The following is a 20,102-nucleotide window of genomic DNA, read 5'->3' on the forward strand; positions in this document are numbered from 1 at the left end:
AGAAGAGGAATCACCCTGTTGTGGACACAACACACATCCAAAATTTGCACAAGTTTGAAGCGTTGGCAACTTCTCAAAGCTTTAGTGCCAAAATTCCTAAACTTGGAAACAAGAGTTGAGATTTAAAAATGCTTGGAAACACATTTTTATTTTTAAAAAATAAAAACATTTCATTAACTCCTGCCATTAAAAATGAGCCAAAAGAAGACTGGTTGGCTAAACAGATTCAGTCCTGATCTTGGCTTTTCCTCCTAAAGCTTGAGGCTGTTGATTGGCAGGCGAGCTCGAGAATGACACCAAAAAGGCACGTCTGAATTGATTTAGGGAGTTTGCCACATACCCTCCACCCTCCAGATGTGGCAATGGTGCTTAGCTTTGATCGCCTTGAAAGAAATTAGACAGCTTGATGGAAGACAGGCCTATCAAAAACTGTTAACTACCATAGCTAAATGTAACTTCCTTGTTCAGGGGAAGTCTGCCTTGGAGTTCTGAGAAATCTGGCTTGGAAAATTCAGAAGGCTTTTGCATCTGGTTAGAGAAGAGGTTCACGAATGGCTTGCTCCGAATAGAAATATAATGCAGAGAGCATATTGCCATCAAAATACAGAAGGCTTTTGCATCTAGTTAAAGAAAAGGTTCACGAATGGCTTGCTCCTAATAGAAGTATAATGCAGAGAGCATTTTGCCATCAAAATACAGAAGACTTTTGCATCTGGTTAGAAGAGGTTCAGAACTGGCTTGCTCCTAATAGAAATATAATGCAGAGAGCATATTGCCAACAAAATACAGAAGGCCTTTGCATCTGGTTAGAGAAAAGGTTCACGAATGGCTTGCTCCTAATAGAAATATAATGCAGAGAGCATATTGCCATCAAAATACAGAAGGCTTTTGCATCTGGTTAGAGAAGAGGTTCACGAATGGCTTGCTTCTAATAGAAATATAATGCAGAGAGCATTTTGTCATCAAAATATAGAAGGCTTTTGCATCTGGTTAGGGAAGAGGTTCAGGACTGGCTTGCTCCTAATATAAATATAACACAGAGGGTATTTAACCAGCAAAATTCAGAAGGCTTTTGCATCTGGTTAGAGAAGAGGTTCACGAATGGCTTGTTTCGAATAGAAATATAATGCAGAGAGCATATTGCCATCAAAATACAGAAGACTTTTGCATCTAGTTAGAGAAAAGGTTCACGAATGGCTTGCTCCTAATAGAAGTATAATGCAGAGAGCATTTTGCCATCAAAATACAGAAGGCTTTTGCATCTGGTTAGAGAAGAGGTTCAGAACTGGCTTGCTCCTAATAGAAATATAATGCAGAGAGCATATTGCCAACAAAATACAGAAGGCCTTTGCATCTGGTTAGAGAAAAGGTTCATGAATGGCTTGCTCCTAATAGAAATATAATGCAGAGAGCATTTTGTCATCAAAATATAGAAGGCTTTTGCATCTGGTTAGGGAAGAGGTTCAGGACTAGCTTGCTCCTAATATAAATATAACACAGAGGGTATTTAACCAGCAAAATTCAGAAGGCTTTTGCATCCGGTTAGAGAAGAGGTTCAGGAATGACTTGCTCCTAATATAAACACTTAAGTGGTTTTGAGAGATAATTTCTCAATATATTTTTAAAATTATTCATTTCTCTATCTCTCTATCTCCCTATCTATCTCCCTATCTATCTCCCTATCTATCTCCCTATCTATCTATCTATCTATCTATCTATCTATCTATCTATCTATCTATCTATCTATCTATCTATCTATTCAGTTCCATTTAGCTTTGTGTAGTATCTCGTTATAATTACTATGGTTTATTCCAGGATGAGAAATTTTTAAGGCAATAAAGAGGTTGCAGAGAGCATTTTGCCAGCCAAATTCAGATGGCTTTTGCATCTGTTTAGAGAAGAGGTGAAGTCCTGGCTGGCTCCCAGTATCAACACTGAATTGTAACAAGAGGTTGATAACTTAGAAGAAAACAGGAACACCCCTGAGGAAGACTTTTGATGAAATAAGCCTAAATCTGGGTGCTCATTGGGTGGACTTTGTAATATTGTAAAGCTGTACTTCTTTATAACGTGTACAAAAGAATTATACGATTCTTTAAAAAGTTTTACTAAATGTGCTAGCCAGCATACCACAATGTGGGCTTGTTTCGATTTCCTGTAATCGGATGCTGGCCTAGATAGGCCTGAGGTAAGACAATTCTTTACATCCCCTTTTTTGAGAGTGTAACCTCTGAAGAAGAAATTGCTGGAAGATTTTTGGCTTTCAGAGGAAGGAGAGGTTAGGGAGATTTGGGGGGTGGAGCCTGGAGAGGGCGGGGTTTGGAGAGGGGAGGGTCTTAGCAGGGTACAATGCCACAGAGCCCACCCTCCCGAGCAGCCATTTTCTCCGTGGAAACTAATCTAGGCCAAGTGGAGACCACTTGTAATAGCGGGAGATCTCTTGGTGCCGCCTGGAGGTTGGCAACCCCAGAAGAAGTTCCTGCTCACCTGAGAGAAAATGTTGGCCGCATAGGCCGCAGCAGTGGTCAGGGAGGTGAAGAAGGTGGCTTTGCCCGCCGTCTGGACCGTATGGATCATCCGCAGCTGGAGGTCTTTCAGGTGAGTGGCTTGCCGGTAGGTGTTTATGAAGACAAAGACGTCATCCACACCTGGGGCATCCCAAAAGGAAGCGGTGGGGGGAGGACACCAGAAATCGCTTAGAACCAACTGAGTCAGCCGCCTGCCTACTACGTCTCTTGGGACCGAGTGCGAGAAGGTGTACATTCAGCAGAAGGGATACAGATAAATGCTGGAACACTAAGGCCAGTTGCCCACTCTCCCCCCTCCAGCCAGGGCTTTTTTGTAGCAGGAACTCCTTTGCATATTAGGCCACACACCCCGATGTAGCCAATCCTTTGAGAGCTTACAGGGTTCTTAGTACAAGGCCTACTGGAAACTCCAGGAGGATTGGCGACATCGGAGGGGTGTGTGGCCTGATATGCAAAGGAGTGCCAGCTACAAAAAAAGCCCTGCCCCAACGCACTTTCCAGGGCTGTTGCACAAAGTAACACACGGAGGAGAGAATGGTGTGTCCTCTGCCCCGAACTCTTGGAAGGAAAGGAGATTAACAGGACCGGAAACACCGGACGTGGAGACATCTTCCATGCAGAAGATCCCAAATCCAGAGGGGCACAGTAGTTAAATATTGTCAGACTAGTATCTGGGAGCTCCAGGTTCGAATTCCCACTCATGCCATGGAAGCTGGTTGGATGACCTTGGACCAGTCGCACTCTCTCAGCCTAACCCACCTCGCAGGGTTGTTGTGAGGAGAAAGGCAGGGTACAAATGAAGTGACGGACTAAAATAAACCCAATCCTCAGCTTCTCCAGTGAAAGGATCACAACAGATAGGGCCTTCTTTGCAGCAGGAGCTCCTTTGCGTAATAGGCCACGCCCCCCCCCCCGATGTAGCCAATCCTCCGAGAGCTTACAGGGCTCTTCTTACGGGGCCTACTGTAAACTCCAAGAGGATTCGCTACATCAGAGGGGTGTGGCCTAATATGCAAAGGAGCTTTTGCTACAAAAAAAAAAACCCCTGACAACAGATATTGGGAAAAACCTTTCTCTGGTGGAGACCTTCGAAGAAGAGGCAAGGCTGAGTGTGATAAGTCAACCGGTCTCATTTGGAATACTGTGTGCAATTCTGGTCACCACACCTCAAAAAGGATATTATAGCATTGGAAAAAGTCCAGAAAAAGGCAACTAGAATGATTAAGGGGTTGGAACACTTTCCCTATGAAGAAAGGTTGAAACGCTTGGGGCTCTTTAGCTTGGAGAAACGCCGACTGCGGGGTGACAAGATAGAGGTTTATAAGATGATGCGTGGGATGGAGAAAGTAGAGAAAGAAGTACTTTTCTCCCTTTCTCACAATACAAGAACTCATCGGCATTCGATGAAATTGCTGAGCAGTCGGGTTAAAATGGATAAAAGGAAGCACTTCTTCACCCAAAGGGTGATTAACATGTGGAATTCACTGCCACAGGAGGTGGTGGCAGCTGCAAGCATAGCCAACTTCAAGAGGGGATTGGATAAAAATATGGAGCAGAGATCCATCAGTGGCTATTAGCCACAGTGTGTGTATATATATGTGTGTTTGTATACACATAATTTTTTTGGCCACTGTGTGACACAGAGTGTTGGACTAGATGGCCCATTGGCCTGATCCAACATGGCTTCTCTTATGTTCTTCTGTGACACAGAGTGTTGGACTGGATGGGCCACTGGCCTGATCCAACAGGGCTTCTCTTATGTTCTTCTGTGACACAGAGTGTTGGACTGGATGGGCCACTGGCCTGATCCAACAGGGCTTCTCTTATGTTCTTCTGTGACACAGAGTGCTGGACTGGATGGGCCACTGGCCTGATCCAACAGGGCTTCTCTTATGTTCTTATGTGACACAGAGTGTTGGACTGGATGGGCCACTGGCCTGATCCAACAGGGCTTCTCTTATGTTCTTCTGTGACACAGAGTGTTGGACTGGAGGGGCCACTGGCCTGATCCAACAGGGCTTCTCTTATGTTCTTATGTGACACAGAGTGTTGGACTGGATGGGCCATTGGCCTGATCCAACAGGGCTTCTCTTATGTTCGTATGTGACACAGAGTGTTGGACTGGATGGGCCACTGGCCTGATCCAACAGGGCTTCTCTTATGTTCTTATGTGACACAGAGGGTTGGACTGGATGGGCCATTGGCCTGATCCAACAGGGCTTCTCTTATGTTCTTATGAGACACAGAGTGTTGGACTGGATGGGCCACTGGCCTGATCCAACAGGGCTTCTCTTATGTTCTTATGTGACACAGAGGGTTGGACTGGATGGGCCATTGGCCTGATCCAACAGGGCTTCTCTTATGTTCTTAACCATCTGACTCCACACAAGGCAGCTTCAGGGAAACGAACTCATTTTCAATGCTGCTTATTATTCCCTCTTCCAGTTTTAGGAAGCTTTTCCCTCTCCCACTTCAAACTTCTGCCACCTAACCAGAAATCTGCCCGGCTCAGTTCAGAATTAAGCCTCGTTGTTTATCGGTGGCCAAAGCTACCCCCAAGGGCAGAAATGCCTTGGCCAAAGCAAAACACTCTGCAACCCTGCTCAGGTTTTGATCAATTTCCCAGCACATGAGCCGGTGGGGTGGGGGGGGAGCATCGCGCAGGGTCCCCCTCCCAGCAAGCTTGGCTCTTGGGTCTTCATAAAAGCCCTGCAGAATTCGGGCTGCGAGATCTAAGACCGACCTCGGCTGCTCTGCAAAATGAACTGCTGGATGGCACAGATCAAAAGTCTCGCCGAGAGAACTCGAAGGAGACGCTCGGAATTTAGAGCAGAAGATTTAAAAATTGACTTGTCAACCTGGAAGCGCAGCAACAGAGCTGCAGCAAGGGCTGTGATAAAAACAGTAAAAGGATCTGAACGCCGGCAGTCAGGGAACGTTACTGTATTTTTATACATTGTGACTGAAATGTGGAAGACAGAAGATGGCCCCTTCAAGAACCAGGGAGAGAGTTTAAAACCCCTCTTTCCCTTCAAACGCTGACATATGTGAAAGTACATGATACTTTACCAAGTTCCACAAGCCAAAAATATAAATATACACAGCAAAGCTAAATCGTGCCATCGATCTCTGCGCTTTGAAGGCAGCTCTCCGGAATCACAAGCAGAGAAAGGTGTTTCCCAAAGGCCTGCTATTGGAGATCCTTTAATGGAAGAGGCTGGATTGAACCGGGGACTACTGCATGTGAAACAGGTGCTCTGCTGCTAAGAAACAAGAGCCTTCTTGTGTGTTAATCCCGGCCTTCTTCAAAGGAGCTCAACATAGCCTCTGTAGCTCTCTCTTGCCCCAAGAGTCAGTTTGGCATAGTGGTTAAGTGTGCAGACTTTTGTCTGGGAGAGCCAGGTTTGATTCCCCACTCCTCCACTTGCAGCTGCTGGAATGGCCTTGAGTCAGCCAAAGCTCTTGCAGAGCTGTCCTTGAAAGGGCAGCTTCTGGGAGAGCTCTCTCAGCCCCACCTGGCTTACGGAGTGTCTGGTGTGGAGGAGGAAGGGAAAGGAGATTGTTGGCCACTCTGAGACTCTGTCCTTGAAAGGGCAGCTTCCGGGAGAGCTCTCTCAGTCCCACCCACCTCACAGGGTGTCTGTTGTGGGGGTAGGAGATAAAGGAGATTGTAAGCTGCTCTGAGACTCTGATTCAGAAAGAAGGGCAGGGTATTAATCTGTGGTCTTCTTGTTCTTCTTCTATATTTTCATCCAGTTTAGTGAGTTAGGCTAGGCTTTAGGAGAGTGAGCAGCTCAAAGTCATTCAGTGAGTACATGGTAAGCAGGGATTTGAACCCAGGCCTCTGTAGTCTAGCATTCTAACCACTACGAGACAATGAGCTTTTCTGCATTCCCATATTCCTTGCTTGTGTGTTCCTGGTATTTTGTGGAGCTTGTCCTTTGCTCCCTCTAGTGGTCGATTCAACATTACATTGCTTTATGTTCACCATAAAAATCTGCAGTTTAAATCTGTGGGGAGATATGCCAGACACAACGCAATGTAATATTGAACTGGCCACTAGAGGGAGCAAATCACACAGAGATTGGGGGGGAATGAAGCAGAGAAACACAAAAGCAAGGAGAATGAGGAACAATCCACTGTCTCTCAAAAGAGGCTCTGTTCCCAAGGAGCATACAAACATAGTGTTGGCAGTGGAAGAGGTGACAAAGGAAAATGCAGCTTTCTGGGACAGGCACACACAAGCCACAGGCAGCTTACCTATCCCCACAACCACGAAAGCAGCGACTCCATTCAAGATTCCCAGGTACTGAATTCCAAACACAACGTGGTAAAGAAAAAGGGCCACCAAACAGCTGAGCCCTATGCTAGCAATCCCAAAAAAAGATAGGAACACTGCAGGAGAGAGAGAGAGAGAGAGAAGATAGACAGGCAGTCAGAGACACAAGAGCACATTCACACCCAGATACCCAAGACTTGATTACCAACAGTATTTCGAGCAGGGGTGGCCAAACTTGCTTAATGTAAGAATGTCAGATGTTTGAAAGCTGCAGGACATGAATGTCAGATGTTTGAGATCCGGGAGGGAGGGAAGGGAGGAAAGCAGGAGGCAGGCAAGAAGGCAAATACATGGAGGAGGGAGGGAGAGGTGGCAAGAAAGCAACTTTAACTTTAAATGCCTTCTACGAGCCGCTGGCTGGCTTGGTTTGGAGAAGTGATTTAAAGAGAGAAATGCCTTCTCCAAGCCTGCTGAAGGGGAAGTGGAGGGGGGGGCCCTCAAGAGCCACACACTATGTGTGAAAGAGCCCCATGTGGCTCCCGAGCTGCAGTTTGGCCACCCCTGATTTAGAGACTCTCAGCTTATTGTGTGGATATATTTATTTATTTAAAAAATGTCATTAGCTGCCTTTCTCGCTTGCGGTACTCAAAGCAAATAAAACCACAGTTACAATATTCACAAAAGATGACAGTCTGAAAACTCAATTCAGGCTGCCGAAAAATAAAAACGGCAGAGCTTTTTTTGTAGCAGGAACTGCTTTGCATATTAGGCCATGCCCCCCCCCCCCAATGTAGTCAATCCTCCAAGAGCTCACAGGGCCTACTCTAAGCTCCATTAGGATTGGCTACAGCAGGGCCTAATATGCAAAGGAATTCCTGCTACAACAAAAGCCCTGAAAAATGGAATTAGACAAATGCAATAAAATGGTCTTCTGTTACCTCCTAAAGATCAAAAATGAAGGGGCCATACACTGGAGAGGTTGTTCCAAAACCTTGGGGCTGCCACCGAGAAGGCCCTCTCTTGTGTACCCACCAGCTGATTGGAGGGACACTCAGGAAGGCCCTCCCTGCAATCTTAATTCCCAGGCAGGAATGTACTGGAGAAGGCAGTCTTTCAGAGACTCTGATCCTAAACTATGTGTCAAGCATCGATATTTCTCACACTTTCTCTGAGAGCAGATAAGACCTGACTGTGTGAATCTGGGGGAGAGGCACCGTTACTAACAAGGCTAACCTAAACATTCTTGGGCCAGATGGATTAATTATTCACCCTTCGGTTGTAAAGGAGAGGGGAGCAGGCTAGGTTGGTGTTCTGCTCTTTGTCTTGTGAACTATCATGGCACACAGAAATATGCATGCCTGACACTATGTAGGCCTTTAAAGCACAAAACCAACACCCTGAATTGGGCTTGGGAGCAGATCAGTAGCCAGTGCGACTGTTGTTGTAACAGGGAATGAACCATGCTGGGAAGTCTTGCCCTCGGAGGTGACACTGAACGGCACTGAAACTTCCACCTCCACCATTTTCTGAGGGTTTGTGGGCAGTAGGGTTGCCAATCCCCAGGTGGGGGCAGGGGATCCCCTGGTTTGGAGACCCTCCCCCTGCTTCAGGGTCATCAGAAAGCAAGGGAGGGAGGGAAATGTCTGCTGGGCACTCCATTATTCCCTATGGAGATCGATTCCCATAGAGTATAATGGAGAATTGATCCATCATGATGATGATGATGATACTGGATTTATATCCCACCCTCCACTCAGAGTCTCAGAGAGGCTCACAATCTCCTTTATCTTCCTCCCCCACAACAGGCACCCTATGAGGTGGGTGGAGCTGAGAGAGCTCTTACAGCAGCTGCCCTTTCAAGGACAACCTCTGCCAGAGCTATGGCTGACCCAAGGCCATTCCAGCAGGTGCAAGTGGAGGAGTGGGGAATCAAACCCAGTTCTCCCAGATAAGAGTCCGCTCACTTAACCTCTGCAAGTGGAGGAGAAGAAGACTGCATTTATTCCCCGCCCTTCTCTCATAATCAGAGACTCAGAGCAGCTCACAGTCTCCTTTATCTTCCTCCCCCACAACAGACACCCTGTGAAGTGGGTGGGGCTGAGAGGACTCTCACAGTAGCTGCCCTTTTAAGGACAACCTCTGCAAGAGCTATGGCTAACCCAAAGCCATGCCAGCAGGTGCAAGTGGTGGAGTGGGGGAATCAAACCCAGTTCTCCCAGATAAGAGTCCTCTCACTTAACCTCTACACCAAACTGGCTCTCCATGGGTATCTGGGGCTTTGGGAGGGGCTGTTTTCTGAGATAGAGGCACTGAATTTGCAGCATAGCATCCGGTGCCTCTCCTCAAAACACCCTCCAAGTTTCAAAAAGAGTTGACCGGACTGTTACCCCCAAAGAAGGTGCCCCTATCCTTCCTTATTTCCAGTGGAGGGAAGGCATTTAAAAGGCGTTCAGTCCCTTTCAATGAGATGGCCAGAACTCCCTTTTGGATTTCAATTCTGCTTGTCACTCCCTGGCTCCTGGCTCCACCCCCAACATCTCCTGGCTCAGATCACTTGGCCCTTCCCTTCCCCAGCACCCTCAGAGGACGCTGGGGAAGGGAAACCACTCTTTCTCGAAACTGGTGCCCTAGGTAGGGCTACCAGTTCCCAGCTGGGTTTGGTAAATACAGAGGATACCCAGTAAACGTTTGGCAAAAATTTGCAATGTATCCGAGTAGCACATACAAGATTCTTAAAGAAATATTATTTAAAGACACAATGCAACATCTCCTAAAGAATGCAAAAAGTCCCAGTGTACAAAATTCTCTGATGCAGTCCAGACTCCAGTACTTAGAATACTGTTTTTGATGGAAATAACTCCTCGGAGAAGGAATAATAGGAGACCGGTTTCGGCCGCGCCTTCCTCAGTCACGAGTTGCAGCGCACATCACTGCGCGTTTCTCCTCCCATTTCACAGACGTTCATTTGCTAGTGGGGACCCAGTCCTCCTCCTTCTATGGGCAACACCTCACATTGAATTGATACTGCTGGGATGCAACCGTACACTGAGACTTTTTGCATTCTTTATACAATTTTGTTGCATTGTGTCTTTAGCCAGTTTGGTGTAGTGGTTAAGTGGACTCTTATCTGGGAGAACCGGGTTTGATTCTCCACTCCTCCACTTGCAGCTGCTGGAATGGCCGTGGGTCAGCCATAGTGGTTAAGTGAGCAGACTCTTATCTGGGAGAACCGGGTTTGATTCCCCACTCCTCCACTTGCAGCTGCTGGAATGTCCTTGGGTCAGCAATAGTGGTTAAGTGTGCGGACTCTTGTATGGGAGAACCAGGTTTGATTCCCCACTCCTCCACTTGCAGCTGCCGGAATGTCCTTGGGTCAGCCATAGTGGTTAAGTGTGTGGACTCTTATCTGGGAGAACCGGGTTTGATTCCCCACTCCTCCCCTTGCAGCTGCTGGAATGGCCTTGGGTCAGCCATAGTGGTTAAGTGTGCGGACTCTTATCTGGGAGAACCAGGTTTGATTCCCCACTCCTCCACTTGCAGCTGCTGGAATGTCCTTGGGTCAGTCATAGTGGTTAAGTGAGCAGACTCTTGTCTGGGAGAACTGGGTTTGATTCCCCACTCCTCCCCTTGCAGCTGCTGGAATGTCCTTGGGTCAGCCATAGTGGTTAAGTGTGTGGACTCTTATCTGGGAGAACTGGGTTTGATTCCCCACTCCTCCACTTGCAGCTGCTGGAATGTCCTTGGGTCAGCCATAGTGGTTAAGTGTGCGTACTCTTATCTGGGAGAACCAGGTTTGATTCCGCACTCCTCCACTTGCAGCTGCTGGAATGTCCTTGGGTCAGCCATAGTGGTTAAGTGTGCGGACTCTTATCTGGGAGAACCAGGTTTGATTCCCCACTCCTCCACTTGCAGCTGCTGGAATGTCCTTGGGTCAGTCATAGTGGTTAAGTGAGCGGACTCTTGTCTGGGAGAACCAGGTTTGATTCCCCACACCTCCACTTGCACCTGCTAGCATGGCCTTGGGTCAGCCATAGCTCTGGCAGAGGTTGTCCTTGAAAGGGCAGCTGCTGTGAGAGCCCTCTCCAGCCCCGCCCACCTCACAGGGTGTCTGTTGTGGGGGAGGAAGGTAAAGGAGATTGTGAGCCACTCTGAGACTCTTTGGAGTGGAGGGTGGGATATAAATCCAATATCTTCTTCTTCTTTAAATAATATTTGAATCTTGTATGTGCTACTCGGATACATTGTAATTTTTTGCCAAATCCCCAGGTGGGGGCAGGGGATCCCCCAGTTTTGTGGCCTCCCCCCCGCTTCAGGGTCATCAGACAGCGGGGGCAGGGGAGGGAAGTGTCTCCTGGGCACTCCATTATTCCCTATGGAGACTTGATCCACTAGTATCTGGGGCTCTGGGGGGTGTATGGTTTGAGGTAGAGGCACCAAATTTTCAGCATATCATCCAGTGCCTCTCCCCAAAATAACCCCCACATTTCAGAACAATTGGACCAGGGGGTCCAATTCTATGAGCCCCAAATAAGGTGCCCCTATCCTTCATTATTTCCTATGGAAGGAAGAAGAAGATATTGGATTTATATCCCGCCCTCCACTCCGAAGAGTCTCAGAGCGGCTCACAATCTCCTTTCCCTTCCTCCCCCACAACAGACACCCTGTGAGGTAGATGAAGATATTGGATTTATATCCCGCCCTTCACTCAGAAGAGTCTCAGAGCGGCTCACAATCTCCTTTCCCTTCCTCCCCCACAACAGACACCCTGTGAGGTGGGTGGGGCTGAGAGGACTCTCACAGCAGCTGCCCTTTCAAGGACAACCTCTACCAGAGCTATGGCTGACCCAAGGCCATGCCAGCAGCTGCAAGTGGAGGAGTGGGGAATCAAACCCGGTTCTCCCAGATAAGAGTACACTCACTTAACCACTACATCAAACTGGCTTTCCATTTAAAAGCTGTGCATTTAAAAGGCATGTAAAAAGCCGTGCGGTCCCTTTAAATATGATAGCCAGAACTCCCTTTGGAGTTCAATGATGCTTGTCACACCCTTGCTCCAGGCCCCACCCCCAAAGTCTCCTGGCTCCACCCCCAAAGTTCCCAGATAGTTCTTGAATCGGACTAGGCAACCCTAGCCCTAGGCAATCACTTAGTTTGCTGACTCCCATGCACCAGCTGTGTTCAGAAGGAAGAATCACACAGCCGCTGCCCAGCCAGCTCCCTCACTGCAAGCGGGGATGGGGGGCGCCTGCCCCACAGTAAGGTGGTGCCCAAGGCGGCCACCTACCTCGCCGACTCCCACGCGCTGGCCCTGGGGGGGCGGCATCGCTTACAGGAGCCTGAAGAAGTCTCCTGGGTAGTGGAACAGAGTTAGCACAAGCCCATCTCCGCGCAATTAGTTGTCATCGATAAAACATCAGCTGACCGTTCTGCACCATTAACCCCAGCAAGGAAGGTCAGGCCGGAACTCCAAGAGGGAGCGGCTTTATTTCTCTCACGGCTCACCTGAGCAAGAGGCCAGGATGTAGACCAAGACTGCGATGCAGCTGCTGCTGATGAAAGCCAGCATCATGTCGTTGTTGAACGTCTTCCTCACTTCGTAGTCGAACAAATCCGTCCCTCCGTAAAGCACCTGCACTTTGCTGGGGAAACACAAGAGGGGGAGAAGTCAGCGCTTCCTGGAGAACATCAGGGGGGTGGGGGGGGTGGAAAGGGAGGAGGAGGAGCAGGAGGAGAGGAGGAAGAGGAAGAAGAAGACTGCAGATTTATACCCCACCCTTCTCTCTGAAGCAGAGTCTCAGAGCGGCTTACAATCTCCTATATCTTCTCCCCCCACAGCAGACACCCTGTGAGGTAGGTGGGGCTGAGAGAGCTCTGATAGAAACTGCCCTTTCAAGGACAACCTCTGTGAGAGCTTTGGCTGACCCAAGACCATTCCAGCAGCTGCAAGTGGAGGAGTGGGGAATCAGACCCGTTTCTCCCAGATAAGAGTCCGCACACTTCACCACTGCACCAAACTGGGAGGAGGAGAAGGAGATTGGATTTATTACCCCCTTTCACTACCTGAAAGAGTCTGGGTGGCTTTACAATATCCCACAACAGATACCCTGTGAGGTAAGTGGGGCTGAGAGAGCTCTGATAGAAATTGCTCTTTCCAGAACAGCTCTGACAGATTTATGACAGGCCCAAGGTCACCCAGCTGGCTGCATGTGGAGGAGTGGGGACTCAAAACCCACTTCTTTCAGATTGGAGTCCTTGCATTTAACCACTACACCAAACCAACTCTCAAGTGGGGATATCTGAATGAACTAAATTAGGTTTGCCAGCCTCCAAATGTTGGCTTAAGTTCTCCCGGGATCAGAGCTGATCTTCAGGCAACAGAGATTAGTTCCCCTGGAGAAAATGGCCGCTTAGGAATGTGGACTCCGTGGCCTTATACCCCACTGACGCCCTTTCCCTCCCCAAAACCCGCCTTCCTCATCCTTCATCCTCAAAACCTCCAGTTATTTCCCAAGCCAGCTCAAAGCCTCTCTGTGTAACAAAAATAATACTCATTATTCCTACATATCCAGAATTTACTAGTAACTAACACAGGGCTTACAGTGATAGCCAAACATAATACAAACAAGCATATTTCTGCAACCCAAAATCCCTCCGGAACCGAAAGCACACCCTTGCTCCTACTGCATGATGGATCGATGCCCTATAGAAAAAATACGGAGCTGAAATACAAGTCTGGCGATATCCAAGACCAGTCCAATATTGTTTCCAGTGCAGAAGGATATTTTCATTTCATTTTATTCTATTTATATCCCTCCCTCCCCACCGAGGCGGCTCAGGGCGGATATGAAGATAATTTGCAGGCATTCCAAGGAGACATTGAAACAAAGCCATGAAACAAAAATTAAAAGCACCACTTGCCTACTGAATCAACAAAAAAGAAGACGGTCCCAAGAAGAAGAGTCTCTGCATTCGAAACAATATTGGGCTGGTCTTGGAGAGCCAGTTTGGTGTAGTGGTTAAGTGTGCAGACTCTTATCTGAAAGAACCGGGTTTGATTCCCCACTCCTCCACTTGCACCAGCTGGAATGGCCTTGGGTCAGCCATGGCTCTGGCAGAGGTTGTCCTTGAAAGGGCAGCTGCTGTGAGAGCCCTCTCCAGCCCCACCCACCTCACAGGGTGTCTGTTGTGGGGGGAGGAAGGGAAAGGAGATTGTGAGCCGCTCTGAGACTCTTCCGAGTGGAGGGTGGGATATAAATCCAATATCTTCATCTACCTCACAGGGTGTCTGTTGTGGGGGGAGGAAGGGAAAGGAGATTGTGAGCCGCTCTGAGACTCTTCCGAGTGGAGGGTGGGATATAAATCCAATATCTTCATCTACCTCACAGGGTGTCTGTTGTGGGGGAGGATGGGAAAGGAGATTGTGAGCCGCTCTGAGACTCTTCGGAGTGGAGGGCATGATATAAATCCAATATCTTCATCTACTTCACAGGGCGTCTGTTGTGGGGGAGGATGGGAAAGGAGATTGTGAGCCGCTCTGAGACTCTTCCGAGTGGAGGGCGGGATATAAATCCAATATCTTCTTCTTGGATATTGTCGGACTTGTATTACAGCTCCGTATTTTTTCTATAGGACATCGATCCATCATGCAGAAGGAGCAAGCGTGTGCTTTCGGTTCCGGAGGGATTTTGTGTTGCATAAATATGTTTATAGTACGTTTGGCTATCACTGTAAGCCCTGTGTAGGTTACTAGTAAATACTGGATAAGTAGGAATAATAATGAGTAATGTTTTTGTTACACGGAGAGGCTTTGAGGTGTTTTCTTTTACAGTAACCTTCGTGGTCCCGGCTTTGATTGCTACATTTCCCAACCCAGAGCAGACAACCCTAAATAGTTTTGGAAAGTCAGTCTAATTGCCCCTGTCCTGAGATAAGCCAGCAATGCAACCAGGGCTTTTCTTGTAGCAGGAACTCCTTTGCATATTAGGCCACTCCCCCTGATGCAGCCAATCCTCTGAGAGCTTACAGTAGGCCCTGTACGAAGAGCCCTGTTAGAGTTGCCAATCCCCAGTTGGGTATAATCGGGGGGGGAAAAGGGAAAAGCACAGCAAAGGAAAGATTCAGAGTGCTTCATGCAATATATATTATACATGCGACATGAATACCAATGAGCTGCTTAATATTTCTTTATGAGCATACATAAGCATAACAAAATGTGCAGTACATATACTTAGTTGCGACCTGGTAAGTCCACAACAGCGCATTCACATAAGTTACAAAGTCCACAATGTTTACACAAGTAAGTATTAGGCAAGGTAACAAAACAGAATGCTCCAGAAAGAAAACAAGTCGAAGTTGGACACGCTTCCCCCGGTAATAGGCGTGTTTCGATGGCGTATCTTCGTCCACAACACAACTCTTCTGGAACTAAACATAAACAGTAATGCCGTACATGCCATGCACCACATGCCGTACATGCCATGCACCACTAGAATCTCCTTTATCTTCCTCCCCCACCACAGACACCCTGTGAGGTGGGTGGGGCTGAGAGGGCTCTCCCAGCAGCTGCCCTTTCAAGGACAACCTCTGCCAGAGCTATGGCTGACGCAAGGCCGTTCCAGCAGCTGCAAGTGGAGGTGTGGGGAATCAAACCCGGTTCTCCCAGATAAGAGTCCCCACACTTAACGACTACACCAAACTGGCTCTCCATTGGTAGTCAAGTTGTGAGCTACTGGCATTAAAGTTGTGAGCTACTGGCATTAAGAAGAAGAAGAAGAAGAAGAAGAAGATATTGGATTTATATCCCGCCCTCCACTCCGAAGAGTCTCAGAGTGGCTCACAATCTCCTTTACCTTCGTCCCCCACAACAGACACCCTGTGAGGTGGGTGGGGCTGAGAGGGCTCTCACAGCAGCTTCCCTTTCAAGGACAACCTCTGCCAGAGCTATGGCTGACCCAAGGCCATTCCAGCAGGTGCAAGTGGAGGAGCGGGGAATCAAACCCGGTTCTTCCAGATAAGAGTCCACGCACTTAACCACTACACCAAACTGGCTCATTAAAGTTGTGAGCTACTGGCCTTAAAGTTGTGAGCTACTGGCCTTAAAGCTGCGAGCTACTGGCCTTAAAGTTGTGGGCTACTGCATAAATTATTGTGCTCTGGGCCATTTTTCCTGAGCTCAGACAAAAATGCGTGAGCTGGAGGCTAAAAATCTGTGAGCCAGCTCACACTAACTCAGTTTAGAGGGAACACTGATCAGGGGTGTGTGGCCTAATATGCAAAGGAGTTCCTGCTACAAAAAAAAGCCTTGAATGCAACTGGATACTTCCAAGGACACCAGTGAACCTCGATCCCTTTCCCACTCTCGACAGGGACAAAGAAGATCCTTCCAAACAACTGATAAACTCAGCAGCTATTTCTTCTCAGAGTAGCCAGATTAGATGCTTCTGGAGAAGGTGACGGCCCATGCGGAGAAAAAGATGCCTCTTGTCTCCCTGCCTTTCTGGGGGAACTTAGGAAGTCGCTGTTGATCTGCCGCTCCCAAAACCAGCAATTCTGCCTGGAATCTTAATCAGCGTTTATTATATTAACGCACAAAAGCGTAATAATCCATCTGATTCAGGGACTGTGGCAGCCTAGAGAAAGAGGCTCTCAGCAAAGGCAATCCAAGATAATTGAAGTCAGGAAGACAATAAAACTGTTGCAGAAAAGGAGAGCGGCAGCCAGGTACCCTTCGTTGCAAGTTTGGCCAGTCCCTGTTCCATGCACCATCTGGAGGTCATTGAAATCTGCCCCCCCCACTCTCACCTGGTGGATTGTTTGGCCAGCAAGGCCACGTAAGTGACCACGAAGCTCTGGAACTTCCTGCGCTGCTCTTCCCACCGGTCTTCCACGGAGTAGTAGCTGGGCAAGGGGGCCCCAAAGAGGATCTCGCTGCGCAAAAGGGAGCTTTTCATGTTGTCGGCCGACAGGCCCTCGTCCACGTACCAGTAGAACTCGGGGTGGGTCATGGCCAGCTCCAGCGAACCTAGAGGCCGGCAGGAAAAACCAGCTTGGAACCTGCCCACAGCAATCCGACTTGCAACTGACCTGCTCAGTCTCTTGCGGTGAACCGATGGCGTCTCCAAGCAACCAGACCGCAGAGCCCTTGATGTGTTACAGCCAATGTTCCCTCTAAGCTGCAGAGTCCGGTGAGCAAAAATTCTACTTTGTGAGCTCCTGGCATTAAAGTTGTGAGCTCCTGCATAAATTATTGTGCTCTGGGATCATCCTTCCTGAGCTAAGAGCAAAATGTGTGAGCTGGAGGTTAAAAATCTGTGAGCTAGTGTCAAGCATGCATATATCTAAGTGCCATGATGGTTTCTTAGACAGAGAGCAGCCCACTAGTATCCACCGCCCCCCTCCTCTTTACAACGGTTGGGCAAGCAGTAAATTTATCTAGCCCAAGGATGTTTACGCTACCGCCTGGCTGGTAAAGCTGTGAGGTGCCTCTCCCCCAGATTCACGCAGACAGTTCTCGGAGAACTGTGAGAAAGGGAGATGTTTTTAATAGCCTAAATTCCTTAGTAATAAAAGAGATACTGTGTAGGAATCTTTGAACCCATGACTCAAATTGCATCTTTATACTATCCTTTGAAGTAATCCTATATAGCAACTATGTACCCATGTATACGTCATTACTTCCAAGGATTCTGTCCTTGGTAAAGCTTCTGAGTTTCTACAATAAAACAACTTTTGATTTAACAACAAAAAAACGGTTATTGAGAAATATCGATGCTTGACAACTAGCTCACGCTAACTCAGCTTAGAGGGAACACTGGCTACAGCCCTGCTTTTCTGTGCATGGCAGAACAGTAATGTTGAAAGGCATGAACCGGATGGGCAGGACCAGTTGTGGTTCAAGACCCACATGGTTCGAATGCTATTAAAATAGTACAGCTCCACTGTGGGATGCAGCTGTAGACAACTGAGTCCCCTGGTAGGGACTGGAACAGATTAAGAGCACCAAGGAAATTTTTTTTCATACAGATCATGAGCGATACTCCTAAGCTGTGGAGCCTGGTGAGCAAAATTTCTACTTTGTGAGCTACTGGCATTAAAGCTGTAAGTGAGCGATTCTGCTGCGGCATAAATCAGTGTGCTCTGGGGCCGTCCTTCCGGAGCTAAGACACAAATGTGTGAGTCAGAGGCTAAAAAACTGGGAGCTGGCTCACACTAACTCAGCTTCGAGGGAACGCTGGTCACGAGCATCAGAACTATCTGACATAGTCACGAGATGGGCAACCGGCTCATTTGCAAGGCTGCATTAGATCTATACCAGCCTCTGGCCACAGACATTTCATCTGTCCAGTGGTTGGGCTTCCAGATGCCCATCAAATGTTTTTAGAAAGTGGGCTGGGCCAGGTGAGGCTTTTTGCCCAGGAGGGCATCTGATTGGAGATTTGATTGGCTGTTCAGATATTTAAAACCACTGCTTTGACAGCAGCTGCCACCAGAGGGCGGGGATTTTCCCTGGGCAACTGAAGGCAAGCTGTGGCAGCCATTTTGTGGCAGCTGTTCTATAGCCACATCCACCACACTGCCCCAGAATTCCAAAGGTGCCCCCGGGCTCAGAAAGGGTGGGGACCCCTACTCTGATCCCCCCCAAACTCACCTCGGATGTCAGCAAGGTCCTGTCCAAGGCCATCATAGTAGATTTTTCCGCCTCTCTCAGTGGGGAAGAAATAGGTCATGAGCGAACTAGGTGGGGAACAATAGGAGTAGGAGCCCAGAGGGAGGTCTTTGAGGACCTCATGGGGCTTCCAGCAGAACTCTCGGAAATGAGGGTGGTCCATAATCTTGCGTTCGATCTCATGGATGGTGACCAAGCGCTCAGAAGTGAAGATGTTGTTCTCGGCATCTCCCCGGGCTAGGAAAATGAGTTCGATGCGCCAATGCGCGTGGGTTTGGGTGTTGGTGCTCACAACGGTATTAGAGTATTCCCAGTGGGGTGGGGCATTCCGTGTTTGGCGGGAAGTTTGGTTGGCTGAACTAGGTTGGTCCTGGGGAGAGAGAGTAGTCCGCTCCCCTTCCACGCTGCGTTTTTGCCTGGCTGCACCCAGCGGCGTGGCGTTCAAGTGGAGATGCTGCAGTTGCTCAAAGATCAGCCTCTGCAGGGTCTCCGAGGTGAAGTCAGCCAGGTCCCGGCGGTTGCGGCCCCAGGAGCCAAACTGGGACTTGAGGGCTGAGGCGAGCGCGTCAAAGCGCTGTGAGGACTCGTGGTTGCGAATCTCAAAGGCGTTGTATGAGATATCGATGTCCAAAGCTGGGTAGTGCAGGAACATCACTGTGGCAAGGGTGGTGGGAATGGCGCAGCCCAAGAAGAGGATAAGACCGGCAGAGTACGGGTTGGTGAAGATCCAACCCACAAGGTTCCAAAAGCTGGAGGTCAGCACGGCTGGGGTTGAGGTCCGTGGCCTGGCGCTCCACCGGCATTTCCCACAAAGCCGGGGCCCTTCGACTCTTTTGCAGGGTCCAAAAGCCACCTCCTCTTCCTCATTCAGCCACCCGTCCTGCAACAAGGGGTCATCCTCTGCATCCATCTTTGGTGCTACATCAACGGGGAAGAGAAAGGAGGAGCCAGCTGTTAGAAGAAGAAGATACTGGATTTATATCCTGCCCTTCACTCTGAATTTCAGAGTCTCAGTGCGGCTCACAATCTCCTTTATCTTCCTCCCCAACAACAGACACCCTGTGAGGTGGGTGGGGCTGAGAGGGCTCTCGCAGCAGCTGCACTTTCAAGGACAACCTCTGCTATGGCTGACCCAAGGCCATTCCAGCAGGTGCAAGTGGAGGAGCGGGGAATCAAACCCGGTTCTCCCAGATAAGAGTCCGCACTTTTAACCATTATGGCTGCCCCAAGGCCATTCCAGCAGGTGCAAGTGGAGGAGAGGGGTATCTAACCCAGTTCTCCCAGATAAGAGTCAGCACACTTAATCACTACACTAAACTAGCTCTCCAGACTAGACTAGACTAGAACCCCAGCAGCCACTGCATCAGCTTGCTAGCAAAGGCGACTTATCAAGGTGTGAGCAACCCATCTTCTTCAAAGTCAACTTTCACCTTTGAGAGCTAAGAAATTCCCATTCAGAAGGCATCAAACTTGGCTTTGACAGATTCTAGGAATGTGTATTAGATGACTACCCAGGGGTGGAATTCTAGCAGGAGCTCCTTTGCATATTAGGCCACACACCCCTGATGTGACCCATCCTTCAAGAGCTTACAAGGCTTTTTTGTAAGTTCTTGGAGGATTGGCTACATCA

General features: G+C 48.5%; 1 protein-coding gene across 1 annotated transcript in view; it reads right to left on the bottom strand.

The window, feature by feature from the left end:
* DISP3 (dispatched RND transporter family member 3) overlaps nucleotides 1–19,386 on the bottom strand; it is a 62,293-nt gene extending 42,907 nt beyond the window's left edge. Inside the window, exons 1-5 of the mRNA XM_060258766.1 lie at nucleotides 18,455–19,386; nucleotides 16,609–16,828; nucleotides 12,310–12,446; nucleotides 6,789–6,923; nucleotides 2,488–2,648 (exon numbers count right to left, since the gene is read on the bottom strand). Of these exons, the coding sequence (XP_060114749.1) occupies nucleotides 2,488–2,648; nucleotides 6,789–6,923; nucleotides 12,310–12,446; nucleotides 16,609–16,828; nucleotides 18,455–19,382 (1,581 nt within the window). The 5' untranslated portion in view covers nucleotides 19,383–19,386. The remainder of the gene's footprint in view (nucleotides 1–2,487; nucleotides 2,649–6,788; nucleotides 6,924–12,309; nucleotides 12,447–16,608; nucleotides 16,829–18,454) is intronic.
* Nucleotides 19,387–20,102: the final 716 nt, after the last annotated feature.

This window comes from Heteronotia binoei, chromosome 18 (genome assembly GCF_032191835.1).
Source record: "Heteronotia binoei isolate CCM8104 ecotype False Entrance Well chromosome 18, APGP_CSIRO_Hbin_v1, whole genome shotgun sequence".
Classification (NCBI taxonomy): Eukaryota; Metazoa; Chordata; class Lepidosauria; order Squamata; family Gekkonidae; genus Heteronotia; species Heteronotia binoei.